The following is a 15,213-nucleotide window of genomic DNA, read 5'->3' on the forward strand; positions in this document are numbered from 1 at the left end:
AGGAACTTTCCAAACTCAGCACACAGGGCTAATATCAGAGTTGGAGCAAAATAGGGCATTGCCCCCACAAATAAGAATTCTGCCGCTCCAATTAAATATCCCTTCAGACTTCAAATTTCTAGCATTGCAGTAACTTAAAACTTGAGTATTTAGAAATACATTTTAGACACCTAAGGGAAGAGTCAGACAATGTTATCAAGGAAATGCAAACACGCAAATAGATAGATAGATAACATATTTGTCTGTGGCACAACATCCATTACAAAACACTATGACAAAATAACCTATCTAGTACAAGTCATGTACTAATGACAAAATTACAATTGCATTAGACACAGGATGAAAAAAGGTTAAAATAAAAAACACAGGCAAAAGGTGACTGGATAAAATATTGAACCAACAATAATAATGACAGCTGCAGTAACTGAATTCCTTTGCAACACACAAATATTAGAGTTCTATGTGTGCCTGATTTTCAGTCCCTCACTCTCTATAATTCTAGAAATTTGGAAACTGAAGGAAAATGTCATGGGGGGGGGCAGAATACCTATTTGGAGAGGCAATATTTTCGTCCCTCTCCCCCTTAGCAACACCCTGGCTCTTGTGGCTTCATATTACAACTGGCTGTAAAACATGTTGGAATGTTAATGGTGGATTCACTGATGATAGGCAAACAATGTGAAGTCTGAGTCTCAGCCAATTGCTGCTGGGCTCCACTTCCAAGATATTTTTTTCTCTTCTAAAAGTTCTTCACCCCTGAGACATGTGAGCTTTACTTTGCCAGTTGCTTGGAATTGACAGCTGCTGGGAGGGCTCAAGACTCACCACCCTCTTCCCTTTCTCACTGCTTTCCCCATTAACTGCTAGAGACTCGGAATTCTAGCTGTTCCTCCAGTTGACAGCTTAGAGAAATCTCCCACAATGGCTCTTGACAAAGTCAAGGGGCTTTGCACTGATGCTGAGATTGATATACGCATCATCTCAGGCTTGCTTTGTGGTTCAGCCACTGCCATCTTGATGCTAAAATGGGTGAACCAGAGACGAGTCCAGAAGAAACTTGAGGAGGCCAAAAAGAAAAGGGAACTTGGCTTTCAATGTATGGAGAAGGCAGCAAAACAGTTCAAACAGCAGGTGAATTTCTGTTGGGGGGTTGCATGTCACCTGATAATATTTCTTCTCTTTTAACTTTTGGAAGCTATTGAGATGTACTTAATTTCAGACCTCTAATGGTTCTCCTTTTATATTTTATATTTTTACATTCTCATGCTAATGTCATGAAATATGACTGTTCTTTCGAGGTAGTCTTGCACTTATAACAGTTTGCTTCATTTCTATAAAATCTGCCTGACATTTAGCATTCTTTTGTAACATTGAATGTGCTGCCTTGCTTGTAATGCAGCAGGAGTGTACAAACCATCCCATCTTTGTCCTCCAATTAAGTTTATTTTGGAAATTTCCCCTTGACCTATGGACCTTATTTAACTTTAGAAGCTTGTTGACTATGAGACATATCATGAGCTGCAGGCAGACAGGCAGGCAGGCAGGGTATAAAGTTGCTTTCTTTCCTTCTTCCACATTTAAAACGGTAGTCTGAATGCAGCTGTCCCTATCCCCCCATCTTGGCTGGTTGGTAACAAATCATCCATCACTACAGATGAGACATTTGTTTGGCAATTGCTGGTGCATGCCAGGACTATACTGCTTTTTCATGCTAGGACTTGGTACGTCTGCATAGAAGGAGCATTTCTCTGCATCCCATCTTTCCACTTTCACATGGAGAGTAAATTCAGTGCATACCCTGAGTGAGATTTTTCAATGCCTATTGCTCAGCTTTATTTCTTCCTTCATTCAAGGGTGTTGCAAATATAACCCAGAAACATCTGTTACAGTGAACAAGGGACTCAGTGTTTTCATCTTCCATTCTTGTTTTTCCTGAACATTCTCACTCTGAGCGATTCCCACTTGTTGAAGAATTTGAGAACAAATTCTGTCTAGAGAGTCTCCTCCTTCTAGTTGCACAGCCCAGAAATGCAGGGTCAGTCCATTAAAGAAACGAAATGAAAATGGGATGTGGAATATACAGTTGGGGATGAGGCTTGGAAACTGTAGCTAGTGAAAAACACAGCAGCCAGACTTTTGTCACCTGTCTGCAGTCTTGAAACAGCTTCCTTCAAGGTGCTAGTATTTTATCCATAAAGTCCTTGATGGCTTGGAGCCAGGATAAATTAAAGACAACCTCCTCCCATATGAGATGAGCCTACCTGGAGTTTAGGTTATTCATCCACTGTATGTCTCTTCATCTGGGGAACCCAGATGACAGGGGTGTAGCGGCCCCCAAACTGTAAAGTTCTTTTCCAAGAATGGTTCCTTCACATTGGCCTCTGAACAAGTGGTAAAAACAGCTCCATTCCACTGAGCTTCTAGTGATTCGTGATGATTTTAGAAAATTTATTTGCTTTGGTGTAATGTATGTAATTTTTTAAAAAAGGATTCCACTTTGTTTAGGAACCACACTGAGCACTCACTGAATGGAAGGCAACTCTGATATACAATAAATAAATATTTTTTATTATTTATTTGTTTCTTGAATTTATACCCTGTCTTTCTCCTGGGATGGGATCTAAGGTGGTTTACAGAAATATAAAACAAGATTACATTGGGGGGGGGGTCTATTCTTCAAAACTTAAAAAAGAATTAAATGCCAATGTTACTAAAACTGTGATTAAAGCTATTAAGGATGTAAATCACTAATAAAAATTAATGAAATAAAATAAACTACAGCACACTTCACACATACTACTGCTAACATAATTCACTTCTCAAAGGCCTGCTGGAACAAAAAGACCTTCACCTGCCAGCAAAATTGCTTCTGCAGATGTCTTAATGCCAAACCTATCACAAAATAACTGACCAATGTATGTCCTGCACTGCATGTGAAAAAGTACATTGTGTCAGCCATAACAGCTTGATCTAGCAACTACACATTATGCAGGACAAGAATGTGCCAGCAATGTGTTTGTTCCTTGCTCTAGAACCCAGGTGTGAAAGCAGCTCCTGTCCTCTCTCTTCCACTTGTGGAATTGGCTGCCAAGTTGAGAGATGGCTCTTTGTCTCCAGAAAGTGTCCTGTACATCTACACTGAAAAGGTAATCCTGATGTCAGTTTTCAGTACTGATATTTAATATGCATTGTTTGTACTGTAGAAACCCTACTTTCCTCTGCTGTGAATCTCAGAACCTTTTACACAAAACAAACCAGTGACATCTGTCATCCAATGTTAAAAATTATATGGCTCACAGGAAACTCATATGAAAATCAAGTCACAGGTAAAGTGTTTGTTATGGTAAGAGCCTGATGGAAAGGAGAGGGGATTCAAGCAGGCAGGCATCATAAGTCAGCGCATAGTACCCAATGTTTAAATCTTTTGGTTTTATATGCTTCAGTTAAGATTAATGTAATTAATAATGAAGATAAGATAAATTAGACGCTCCTTTGTTTTTGGGGGGGGGGGAACAAATTACATAATCCTATTGTACACTCTGTACTCAGGGATTCTAAACCAATTAGATTTTGCAGCCAAAAAAGAAAAGCCAAATTCTGAGGCCTGCATTAATGTTATAAATCACTCTTCTGAGATCATTACAATTATAGGGTTAATGTGAGTCTACAATCCTCCCCCTGCTTCTGGTATGTAATGGACTTGGGCCTGTTATACACCACATGATCAACAGAGTTATTTTCAGCTGTGATAGATTTATTATGACTCCTGAAAGCTAAGTCACAAGGGATTTCCATTTTTGGAGCTGCTTGGCTTTGAGAGTTGTGGAGGGTGGAGCAAGGGTTGTCCTAAGTGAATTCAGTGCCTCTTTGCCTGGCAGCTGGACAATGTAGGCTTAAGTGCAATGTAGGCTTAAATATATGTAGCTTCATTCAGGAGAAAACAGCAGATAGATCAATAAACCTTGTGTGTGTTTTCAATGCAATATATACATGGGGACAGGGTAGACTGACTGGTAATATGTTATAGTAGTTATAGCAAGTACATTTCTATACGGCTTATCAGTGCACTTAAGCACTTCCTAAGCGGTCTACAAAGTGTAAGCTAATTGCCCCCAACAATCTGGGTACTCATTTTAGTGAGCTCGGAAGGATGCAAGCCTGAGTCAAGTTTGAGTCCATTTGTTGGTATTAAACTAGTGGCTGCAGTACAGGCATTTAACCACCGCACCACCAGGGCTCCCAAATCATTTGCTAAACTGGTTCCTGTAAAATGGATTTATTAATTTATTTTCCATTTATTCAACCAATGCTATTACAGACCTGGGACCAATATAGTGCTTTTATTCCACTTTAACTGTCATAGTTCCATCATATGGAACCCAGTAATAGGGCTCTAGAATCTTCCTAAAATACAAACCCCAGGATTCCATAGGACTAAACCCTGGCATTTAAAGTAGAATACTACTGTTATAATTATGTAGTGTGAAGGGGCCCATGGATATAATTCCTCATTTCTTCCTGCAGTTATCAAACTGCTCAAAAAAGGACTCTGAAATCATAAATTGGTTCCCATCAATTATTTGGGAATTATTTGCAAAACTGGGAAAAAGCTCACAGCTCTAATCCACAATGCACTCCCTGGATGATATTGGCTATAAACCAATACTTTTGGTAATTGCTACTGTCTATTCACTGGTACATCAGTGAAGAATTCATAAACTGATAAATGTGGATGTTTTTATTTACACTGGCATCAACTCAACCTTCTACAGGCAAATTGCTCCATAATTGCCACCTGGTCACAAGCAGAAATCAGAAGAAAGGTTGGAAAGGATATTTATAATTATTTATTTCCTGGCTCAAAATTGATTTCTTTATACCAATCTGATATATAAGACCAGTGGCAAGAATTTTGTGCAATTTTCACCAGGTATTCACGCATCCCAATGTTTTTTTGGGAGGAAATGGTTCTGTATGTGTGTGTGTGTGTGTGTGTGTGTATATATATATATATATGGATTCTGTGCATAACAATGTACATGATTTCTGTTTTGTACAAAATGCTAGCAATCTTGCAACTCTTCCCATTTGACTATTTTTTGTGCGCAAGATTGCTATTTTCTGTCGAAACGCTCAGCAGATGTGCTTCTTCCACCTCTAACAGCAGCAGCAGCAGCAACAACAACAACAACAACAACAAACCATGAAAAAAATCAATCTTTCACAAAAAATGTGCCTCTCTGGAGACAGTGTATTTTGTACATAGTGGTCGGAATTTTTTATGGTCTATGTTGCTGTATAACCATAGTAGTTATATAGCTATGTAGTAAATCTCAGGCCTGACCTTCACAATCCTCACATACCAGTCAGTAGCTCTGCAAACAGTTGGGGTATGTTCCCCTGTCCTGTGTTCACAATCTCTTTTGCAACAAGCCCAAATAAGGTCCCTGTCCCAATCCTCTCTTGCATCAGATATTATTCACTTGGATATTTTTTTTTAGAACATCAGCTTCCTGATCAACAACAGAACAGACCCCATGTATCTCTGTTTTTTTTTTTGGGGGGGGGTTGTGAATTTTCACAATCCCCTCAAAACAAGGGGATATGTAGCGAGAATACGAAGCAGTCACAAATGCATTCCTGTTATTGAAGAAATGGCTGCTCTGCGAATGCTTTGAGGATGGGAGAGGTGAGGGGATGCAAATCAGAAGCACAACTGGCTATCACACATTTGTGCTTCAAGAGTATTTTGCTGATGTTTAACCCATGGTAAACCTCCTGTGTGATAATCCCAGTTATGTACTGTATTCATAACTACCCAATAGGATTCTGGCCATCTTTTTTTTTTGCGCACACACACACACACACAAATTATTGCTGTGCAAAAAACTCGTTTGTATTTCTGCACAGAACAATTTTATGCATTAGGATATGTGAATACCAGGGAAGATCTGTGCAGAAATATTCATTTGTTCCACAGCAGAGAAAACACTGGTACTTTTTTTGTCCGTACTTCTATGAATAAAAGTCAAAAATGTACTTACCTAGTCAAAACACATCCTTAGTTAGCTTTAAAAGTGGGAGCCCCATGGTTGCAGCAATCTAGTATTTTTATGCATATAATAAATATGCAACTACAGTGGTCTTTCCACATTTAATTTGTGGAAAAAACACAAATTAAAAAAGTCACTTTTCTTTTTACCTGAGAGAATACCTCTCTGGGAATTTCCAGGTCTTCCAGTGAAACTCTATGGTCAACATCTGCCAGAAGGTGATAATAGAATCATACTGGAGGACCTACAAGTGTTTTCTCTAGGAACTTCTAGGTTCTCCAGCACAACTCTATGGTCAACTTCTGGCAGAGTTGTGCTGGAGGACCTAGAGATTCCTATAGAGAACATCTTAATTCACTGCTATGCAAATAATCAAATCTGCAAACGTCAAAGCTGCAAGTGTAGAGGTCCAACTGTATATATCATTAGCCCTCTATAGCAATAGATTTGGGACCCATGGATTCAACCATCCAAGACTTGAAAATGTATTTTTAATTTTTTTTAAAAAAAACAAACCTTGATTTTGCCATTTTATGTAAGGTACACCATTTTACTACTGCATTGTCTATAATAGGACTTGAGCATCCATAAATTTTGATATCCATGGGAGGACAGGTCCTGGAACCAAATCCCAGTAGATTCCAAGGGCCCACTATATGTGCAGTGTGGAAAAGATACCTCCAGCAGCCAAGAAATGATAATATTGTCATTACTCAAAAGTTATTCCACTAACTAGCCTTCCTCTTCTGTGTTCTACTCAAACAAAGGCCTTAGAAGTTACTCGGGAGATCAACTGTGTGATAAACTACCTTCCAGAATGTGAGGAGCAACTCCATGAAGTGAAAAAACGGGAGAAAGGATTGCTTTATGGAATCCCTGTCAGTATCAAGGAAGATGTTGCTTGCAAGGTACTTTTTGTCATTATTCCTAAACTTTATTCCTGATTTATTGTTCCTGCTTTACTTCCCTTAAGTTCTAGTGTTGATCATCTTTCTGTTGTATTTGTGTGGTTTAATTTTAAAAATATGTATTCTTGAGAAATCACAATTAGGGGAAGACCACATACTCACTCTACTGTATAGTATAGCAAAGATCTATACAGGAGAATGAGTAGCCGTGAATTTAAAGCAAATAATAAAAATAATAATTGAGCTATTGTAATACAGGGTGAGTATCCCTTATCTGGAATTCCAAAACCAATGTACAGTACTCCAAAATTTAAAACTTTCTGAGCTACACCACAAGTAGCATAGTGTGTACCTGTACTGGATTTGTGAGGCTGGAGAAAGATGCAAGAATCTGTCAAGTGGTGGTGATCCTCACCTCTGGCCATTTTACAGATCCTCAGTCTCTCTTAAGCATCATTGTGTCTCATTATGTATGTACAAATACACGTATTTCAGAATCCCAAAAGATTCAAAATGTGGAACACTTCTGGTCCCATGCACTTCGTATAAGGAACATTCAGCCTGTATTTGCATTTGTTTAGCTCATATAATTAAATTAACTTTGCAGATTTAGAGGACAGTTTCCTACGCATGGACTTCCCACTAGCATCCCTCCTCCGTCTCCATAATCCAAACTTAAAAAAACCCTTTAATGGGGTTTCGCTACTGGGGGAGGCAAAGGCAAAAAGAGGTTCAAGGACAGAACACTTTGTATCATACACAGCAGCAAAATGGCAGATTGCAATTTTAATTCACCTATTTTGGGGGGTTGGGATATGATATTGAATGCTAGTGGGGATACTTTGGGAATGTATATGTTATTTGTAAAAACAAACATCATTACCAATGGAAAAGAACCTAGTTCCTGAAATAAGTATCATAATTTTTTCTTGATTGGTGAAATTTGATAATATTACCTAATGATTAAATAGTTTGCTATTGCTTCCTCTTGAATAATAGTCTCCCATACCTTCCACTTGAAAACCTTTAGCATTTTTCATGGGAAAATAGGCAACAGTTCTAAAAGTATTATTATTATTGTTGTTGTTGTTGTTGTTGTTGTTGTTGTTGTGCTTATATAGTACAGTAAGTCACTAATTTTATTTCTGTTCTCTAAGGGGTATCCTAATACACTTGGCTTGGTGAAATTTCTAGACCATCCTGAGCGGGAGGATTCTGTAATAGTCAAAGTATTAAAGAAGCAAGGGGCAATTCCATTTGTAAGGACCAATACTTCGCAGGCCATATTAAAGTAAGTTCCTTTACTTTCAGGCACTACCAGTGTACAAATCTTAATGATTTAAGCTGGACCTTGTCTGTCCAAGTAGGACAGCCATTTTTGATGGATCTACTACTGTGCCTTTTCTGATTCACAGAAATTTTAAAAATTGAACATTTTTTTCTACTGCTTTATGTTCACGCCGTTTGTATGACCACAGTATTTATTCTCCCTGTACATACAGAAACCTTCTTTGTTTTATTTTATTTAAATTTATTATTTATATACTGCCTTTTTTTCTGGAGTGGGACCCAAAGTGACTCCCAAAATGAATAAACTAAAACCTAGCAATAACTTTTTAAAGACAATTAAAAGAAACATCACATTAAAACAGTATAGTACTAACACCATTTAACACCGTATGTTGTATTGAATAGCTATGACTAATGTGAGGAGGTGGCATCCAAATACTATGCACCTCACCACTGGAATGTAAGGTTGCCAGTTGAAGACTGTCTCAAGCTTTGAGATTTCAGGGCTGAAATCTGAGACCTTGAGATGTCATAGGAGGCAGGTTCTGATTATATTACTGGGGCAGCCCCAAGTGATGACATTAAACATGACACATTAAGGATCAACCACCATTGCAGACAGTATGCCTTTCAAGTCTAACAAATGAAGAAAATACCTCTACACATACTTTTTGAGTCAATGCTCTCACTTCAACATTCCCCAGTAATGTTGCAACATGATGCTTAGTGAACTACATGCCTGATTAGGTCAAGTGATGTCAAGTAGATAACATTAATCTATTACTCCTTTCTCATCTTACTTAGCATTGACTGTGGCAATACTCTTTTTGGACAAACCTTGAACCCATTCAACCACCAGAAATCTTCAGGAGGCTCCAGTGGAGGGGAAGCAGCACTTATTGGAGGAGGAGGGTCCATTCTTGGTATTGGGACAGATGTGGCTGCAAGTATCCGGGTGCCTTGTGGCTTTTGTGGGATCTGTGGAATCAAACCAACTGGATATAGACTGAGGTAGGTTTCATGGATGTGGAAACAAATAACTAGCCACAAATCATGTATAAGCAACTAAACAAACAGTAGAAACATTGGAGTCTAAAAGAAAACTGAATTTCTTGAAGCATGTTTTCTACTTTTTTCAATTTCAGAAAGCTATAGCAAACTAGTACTTGGATTATAATTCCTCTTAGTATGATTAGCCATTTGCCAAGATCATTAAAGTAGCAACACTTTATAGGAGGTGGTTGTGGTGGTTGTGGGATAGAGCTGGTGACAGGTGGCCAAAAGGTGCATGGAATGCTTTCCCCCTGTCTCTCCTCCTCTTCCTCCATTCATGCTGTCTTTTACACAGACACATCTTATCCACCCATCAGCACACACAGTCTGTACCTGATTTATCATCCATTCCCAACTGCTCTCTCCCTCACACCTGTCTAAATGCATTGTGCACAACCCATTCATCCATACCAATGACATACATATACATACACACACACACAATCAAACCACATAAAATTAATACATTCACTGTCTATTCTCACTCTTTCCTGTCTCTATTTTTCTTTTTTTCTTGTATGCTTACAACATGCATCCCAGAGTTTTTCAGAGAAAATAACCAAGAAAATAACCGAAAGCACACAAATCATTACAGAACTTGCTGTTTAATTCATTATCAGCCATCATCAGTGCCTGCTTCTAGATAACAAGGGATTCCTCTTGAGCTGGCTGACTTGTATGTGCAAGACTTTTCTTGAACAAAAGTGATGGCTCCTCTCTTTGTCTCACCTAAATTTCACCCCACTTTCAGCAGCTCTGACCAATAACTCCATTGCTGCAACAACAACATCAACAACAACAACAACAAATCTGGTTCCCTAGTCCATTCTTTTATCCATCTTTCTGCCTTCTTATTACAAGAAGATAAAGAGTGAGGGTGTGATGACAGGTGTGAGCTCAGTGACATGAATGTGATTCTAGAGCAACTTTGGCTGTATCTGCACTACAAAAATAATCTAGTTTGATACCATTTTAACTGACTCAATACTATGGAATTCTGGGAATTGTAGGGTTGGTTTTTTTAGACATTTAGTTCTGGTAACACAACATAGCATTGAGCCATGGCAGCTAAAGTTGTGTCAAATTTGATTATTTCTGCAGTGCACATGCAGCCTTTCTGAAAGATGGTATGGTGCTCTAGCAACTGTGCTCCATGGTTGGTACTCTAACCTACCTGTTGTTCTTTTCTCTTATTCTTTTCATTACAACTGCCATGTTACCTGGGAAGAAGGAAGGAGAGAATGAGAGACAGACAGAGGTGTTAACTGGCAGGCAAATGTCACTGTGGCCGAGAAAGAGTTGTTGAATCACCAAGAAGGAGGAATTGAGAGACATACTGGGTTGGATGCAAAAATGTGCTTGACTGATAGTGGCCCAGAGGCCAGTAATCACTCTTCCCTGCTTCAGTGTGCCCATTACACAACAACATTCCCAGTTGTCTCTACTGTGGAGCATTTGCTTGCTTTTCCCATCCTTGCCAAATTTACACTGATATTTCCATACCACTCAAAACATCAAGTATACAAAAGGATCTTGTAGCACCTTTGAGACTCTCTTGAGTGAGACAAGTTGTAGCATAAGCTTTCATAGACTTGGGGTGAAACAGACTGCCCAAAGGAGTGGTGTCACGCTGCCCTTTGATCACTGTGTTGAGGCCGTGGCAACCATATGCCATGCCCCCAACCTGGCATTTTGCTGGCTCAAAAAGAAGCAGCAGAAAGCTGCTCCTTTTTGAGCCAGGAAAAGCCAGCTTTTTCACCATGGTGGTGGCTTTTCAGCGCTCCTGCAGCATGTGGCATCTAAACACCATGCCACTGGAGTGCTGTAAAGCTGCCACCATGTGGTTGGGTGGGCAGCTTCATGGTGGCCTTACGGCAGCTTGGCACCATGCATCGTCTAAACAACATGTCCCCAAGCTGACAGAAAGCTGCCAGTTTCACCACTCAGTTTACTTCCTCAGAAAGGTGCTTCAGGATCCCATTGCATACTGATATTCTGGACTGACACAGCTATGTCTCTGAATTCAAAACATCAAGGTCAGCTTTATTCAAACTCCTCTTACTAAGAAGCCTTTTTATCCACATCACAGTTGTTGTTGTCAGCTGGCCTCAGGTTGACCTTGACTCATGGTGACCCTGTGCATGAGACATCTCCAAGCCTCCCTATCCTCCACTGTTCTGCTCAGGTCTTGAGATTCAGGCCTGTGACCTCCCATCTGGCATGCAGTCTTCCTCTGTTTCCACTTCCTCCCATCTTTCCTAGCATTATTGTCTTTTCTAATGAGTCGTTCCTTCTCATGATGTGGCCAAAATATGACAGCCCTAGTTTACTCATCTTGGCTTCCAAGGAGAGTTCCGGATTGATCTGTTCAAGGACCCATTTGTTTGTCTTTTTGGCTGGCCACAATATTCTTAGCACTCTTCTCCAGGACCACATCTCAAATAAGTTAATTTTCTTTTTATCCACTTTTTTTTTACTGTCCAGCTCTCACATCCATATGAGGTGATGGGGAATATGATAGACTGGATGATTCTAATGTTAGTGCTCAGTTGTATATCTTTACTCTTTAGGATCTTGCCTAGTTCTTTCATAGCTGCTCTTCTCATTCCTAGGCATCTTATTTCTTGACGGCAATCTCAATTCTGATCAACGCTTGATCCAAGGTTTGGGAAACCTTTAACTATTTTGATTTCCTCATTGCCTAGGCTGACTTTATGTAGATTCTCTGTGGTCATTAATTTTGTTTTCTTTTTGTTCAGCAGTAGGCCTGCCTTTGCACTTTCTTCCTTGACCTTCCTTAGTAATTGTTCCAAGTCTATGACTTTTCCGCTAGCTGTATGGTGTTATCCGCATATCTTAGGCTGTCAATGTTCCTTCACCCTATCTGGACTCTTCCTTCTTCCAAGTCTAAACCTGCTCGTCATATGGTATTTTCTGCATACAAGTTGACATTAAATCAGATCTTAAAATTTGCCCTATTGAACCTCCACTCACATTTTAGTACTATAACTATATACCACAAATAAGTTGCAGTAAGATCTCCTCAGGTTTTTCTGTTGTTTAATTAAAATTGGGTTATTGGGAGGGAATGCCAGCCCTTTATGAGAAATTATTTTAAACTCAGCTAAACTTTATGAGTACTTTCGTATACAACAGTTTTTAAGGAAATTTGACTATATATATATGTAAGAACACTGGGGGTGGGGTGGTGGGGGTGGAGAGAACTGTATTAGTAGCATAACTCCTAACTTCTGGACTAAAAAGTGGGCTGTGCCACTGAAAGTATTAAACACGGGGAAGGTCCAGAGCCTGTTTTCACTTAAAGCTCAAATCTCTCTGCAAATTGTTGTTAGTTCTGGTTTAAACTCTAAGAAGGGAAGTGAAATTGTTTGAATCCACAGTGTATGCAAGCTGCATAGTTAAAATATCCATTATCTGCTTGAGTAAAAGGTGGATGTCTGATAGTTCCTTACTACGTGTAGATTCACAGATACTAGAATGTTAATTAGAAATAATGAATAGTGTCTATAATGTTTCCCTATCAGAAGGAAAAATGCTGAAGGTGTTCTATGCAGAATTTCCAATGGCTTTTCAATAGCTTGCAGCTATTAGTAACATCCTTTGACACATGTCACTTGCATTTCATGGCTTGGGTCTCTTTGGCTCTCTCTGTCATTTGGCTTTTCTCCATCATTAATTTGCTTTTCTCGTTTCCCCTTGTGTAGCGTCAAAGGTGCTACCACTCCTGTAGCTGGAATGAACTCAGGTGAGAAAGTCCGCCACTGATAAAATATAAGCTAGAGGTGAAACTTTTACTCAGCTCATGGGAAAATTCAAAACAAGCACCAAAGTCTTTGATGAATATGGTGGTCTTCTTCTGATAAGCAATTGGAATTCAGGTTTCTTTCTCACTTTTAATCCCAAATGTCCTTTTAAAAAGAGGCCAACTGTCAACCTCATTCTTTTTGTGATTACTTTTTTAAAAAATGAAGACCAGACACATTTTAATAGATTGATCAGTCATGAAGATTTTGCAGGCTGTGTGCAAAAAACACACACAAAAAGGGGAAGAGGGAAATGGTGACATTGCTGTTAATTTATATAGAAGCTTAATTATCCATAAGAATTAAAGTCTGGGCTACAACCAGGAAAATCCTTTAGATGTTAAAAAAAATGTGCGATTAAAAACAGTATCAAGTGATAGGTTTGTGTATGTGCACATGTGTACAACATGTGTACACGCATGCATATGCTTGTGCCCTATAAACAAATAGCTAATAGTAAATATTGCTATATCTCTTTTCCCATATGCCCCCAAATCTTTCTGATACCTTATGGAGAGGCTGTGCTCTCCATCTTGGGACTGTGTTTAACTGCAGACCTCATAGCTTAAAATATCTATCCGCATTTTTGGACCACCAAGCCTTCAAAAGCCTGCACATTTTGGGGGAATTGCAGTTGGTCCTAATAAGGTATTGCATGACTGTACAGTGCTCCCTCGGGTTACGAAATTAATTCATTCCGCCGCTCCGTTCGTAACCCGAGTAATTTCGTAACCCGAAAAGGGCTTTCCGTTAGCGCTGGAAAGCCGCGCGTTTGAATTTCGCACCGAAAAAAATTTCGTAACCCGAAAAAAACATCGTAACCCGGAACAGTTTTTTCCAATCTAACTTTTTCGTAACCCGGAAATTTCGTAACGCGATCAATTCGTATCCCGGGGTACCACTGTATAAGTTGCATTTTGTCATGCATTAGCGATTATCTTATCTTAGAATATCCTACAAGGCAGGTTATCATTTTTGTCCTATATTTCAGAGAGGGCATGGATACTAACTTGTAGCTATCTCATGTTTCTGTGGTGACTTCAGATTTCATGTGGGGACTTCCAGAGACTTGCCTCAACCATTTAATCATGATGCTTCACAGGAAACAATTACATATGTTTTGTTTGCTACTTCTTGAGATAGTAATATATGTTAACATATATGTTCAGCCACTTAAAGTATCAGTTGGTATGTTTAAAAACTCCAGATTTGTGTCTATTAATATTCATAGAGAATGGATTGCAGGTCAGTGTTATACTCAATAGTGACATACAAAACTCTAGGTTAAACTAGGCATCAAGGAGAATGTGTTTTCCTCTAATTAATTCGTTTTTCCTCCCACAATGGGATTTCCTCAAACTTTGTGCCACAACAGTCAGACTGACAAATTAAGCCAATACTAACATTTCAATGAAATAAAGCATAGTTATGTAACTGACAAAAATCACTTGCTGTGAAAAACAGGAGAACCAGAGTGGTGCAGTGATTTGAGCATTGGACTATGATTCTAGAAAGCAGGGTTTGAATCCCCACTCAGCTATGGAAATCCACTGGGTGACCTTGGACAAGTCACATGTTTTCAGTCTCAGCGGAAGGCAAAAGAAAATCCCCTCTGAACAAACAAATAGGGGTGTCATAAGTTGTTAATGACTTGAATGTACACAAGAACAACCTCAACAAACCACTAAATCATGGTTTTGTGCTGTATCCAATTGGCCTAGCATCTTGTCACACACTGAGACCTCAGATAATCACCTTATATGGTAATAGGGTTACTCTTGTCCCATCACCAAGACAGAGTGAGTTGGTAGCCTCAAGCAGCAATATCCCAAGGTTGGGAACCACTGAAATCCCCTCTGAACAAACAAATAGGGGTGTCATAAGTTGTTAATGACTTGAATGTACACAAGAACAACCTCAACACAAGAACAACCTCAACAAACCACTAAATCATGGTTTTGTGCTGTATCCAATTGGCCTAGCATCTTGTCACACACTGAGACCTCAGATAATCACCTTATATGGTAATAGGGTTACTCTTGTCCCATCACCAAGACAGAGTGAGTTGGTAGCCTCAAGCAGCAA

General features: G+C 39.2%; 1 protein-coding gene across 1 annotated transcript in view; it reads left to right on the forward strand.

The window, feature by feature from the left end:
- Positions 1 to 785: 785 nt before the first annotated feature.
- LOC121930132 (vitamin D3 hydroxylase-associated protein-like) overlaps positions 786 to 15,213 on the forward strand; it is a 39,599-nt gene continuing 25,171 nt past the window's right edge. Inside the window, exons 1-6 of the mRNA XM_042466358.1 lie at positions 786 to 1,131; positions 3,033 to 3,146; positions 6,821 to 6,961; positions 8,119 to 8,252; positions 9,056 to 9,262; positions 13,030 to 13,070. Coding sequence (XP_042322292.1) covers positions 922 to 1,131; positions 3,033 to 3,146; positions 6,821 to 6,961; positions 8,119 to 8,252; positions 9,056 to 9,262; positions 13,030 to 13,070 — 847 coding nt within the window. The 5' untranslated portion in view covers positions 786 to 921. The remainder of the gene's footprint in view (positions 1,132 to 3,032; positions 3,147 to 6,820; positions 6,962 to 8,118; positions 8,253 to 9,055; positions 9,263 to 13,029; positions 13,071 to 15,213) is intronic.

Source organism: Sceloporus undulatus, chromosome 4, assembly GCF_019175285.1.
Source record: "Sceloporus undulatus isolate JIND9_A2432 ecotype Alabama chromosome 4, SceUnd_v1.1, whole genome shotgun sequence".
Taxonomy (NCBI): Eukaryota; Metazoa; Chordata; class Lepidosauria; order Squamata; family Phrynosomatidae; genus Sceloporus; species Sceloporus undulatus.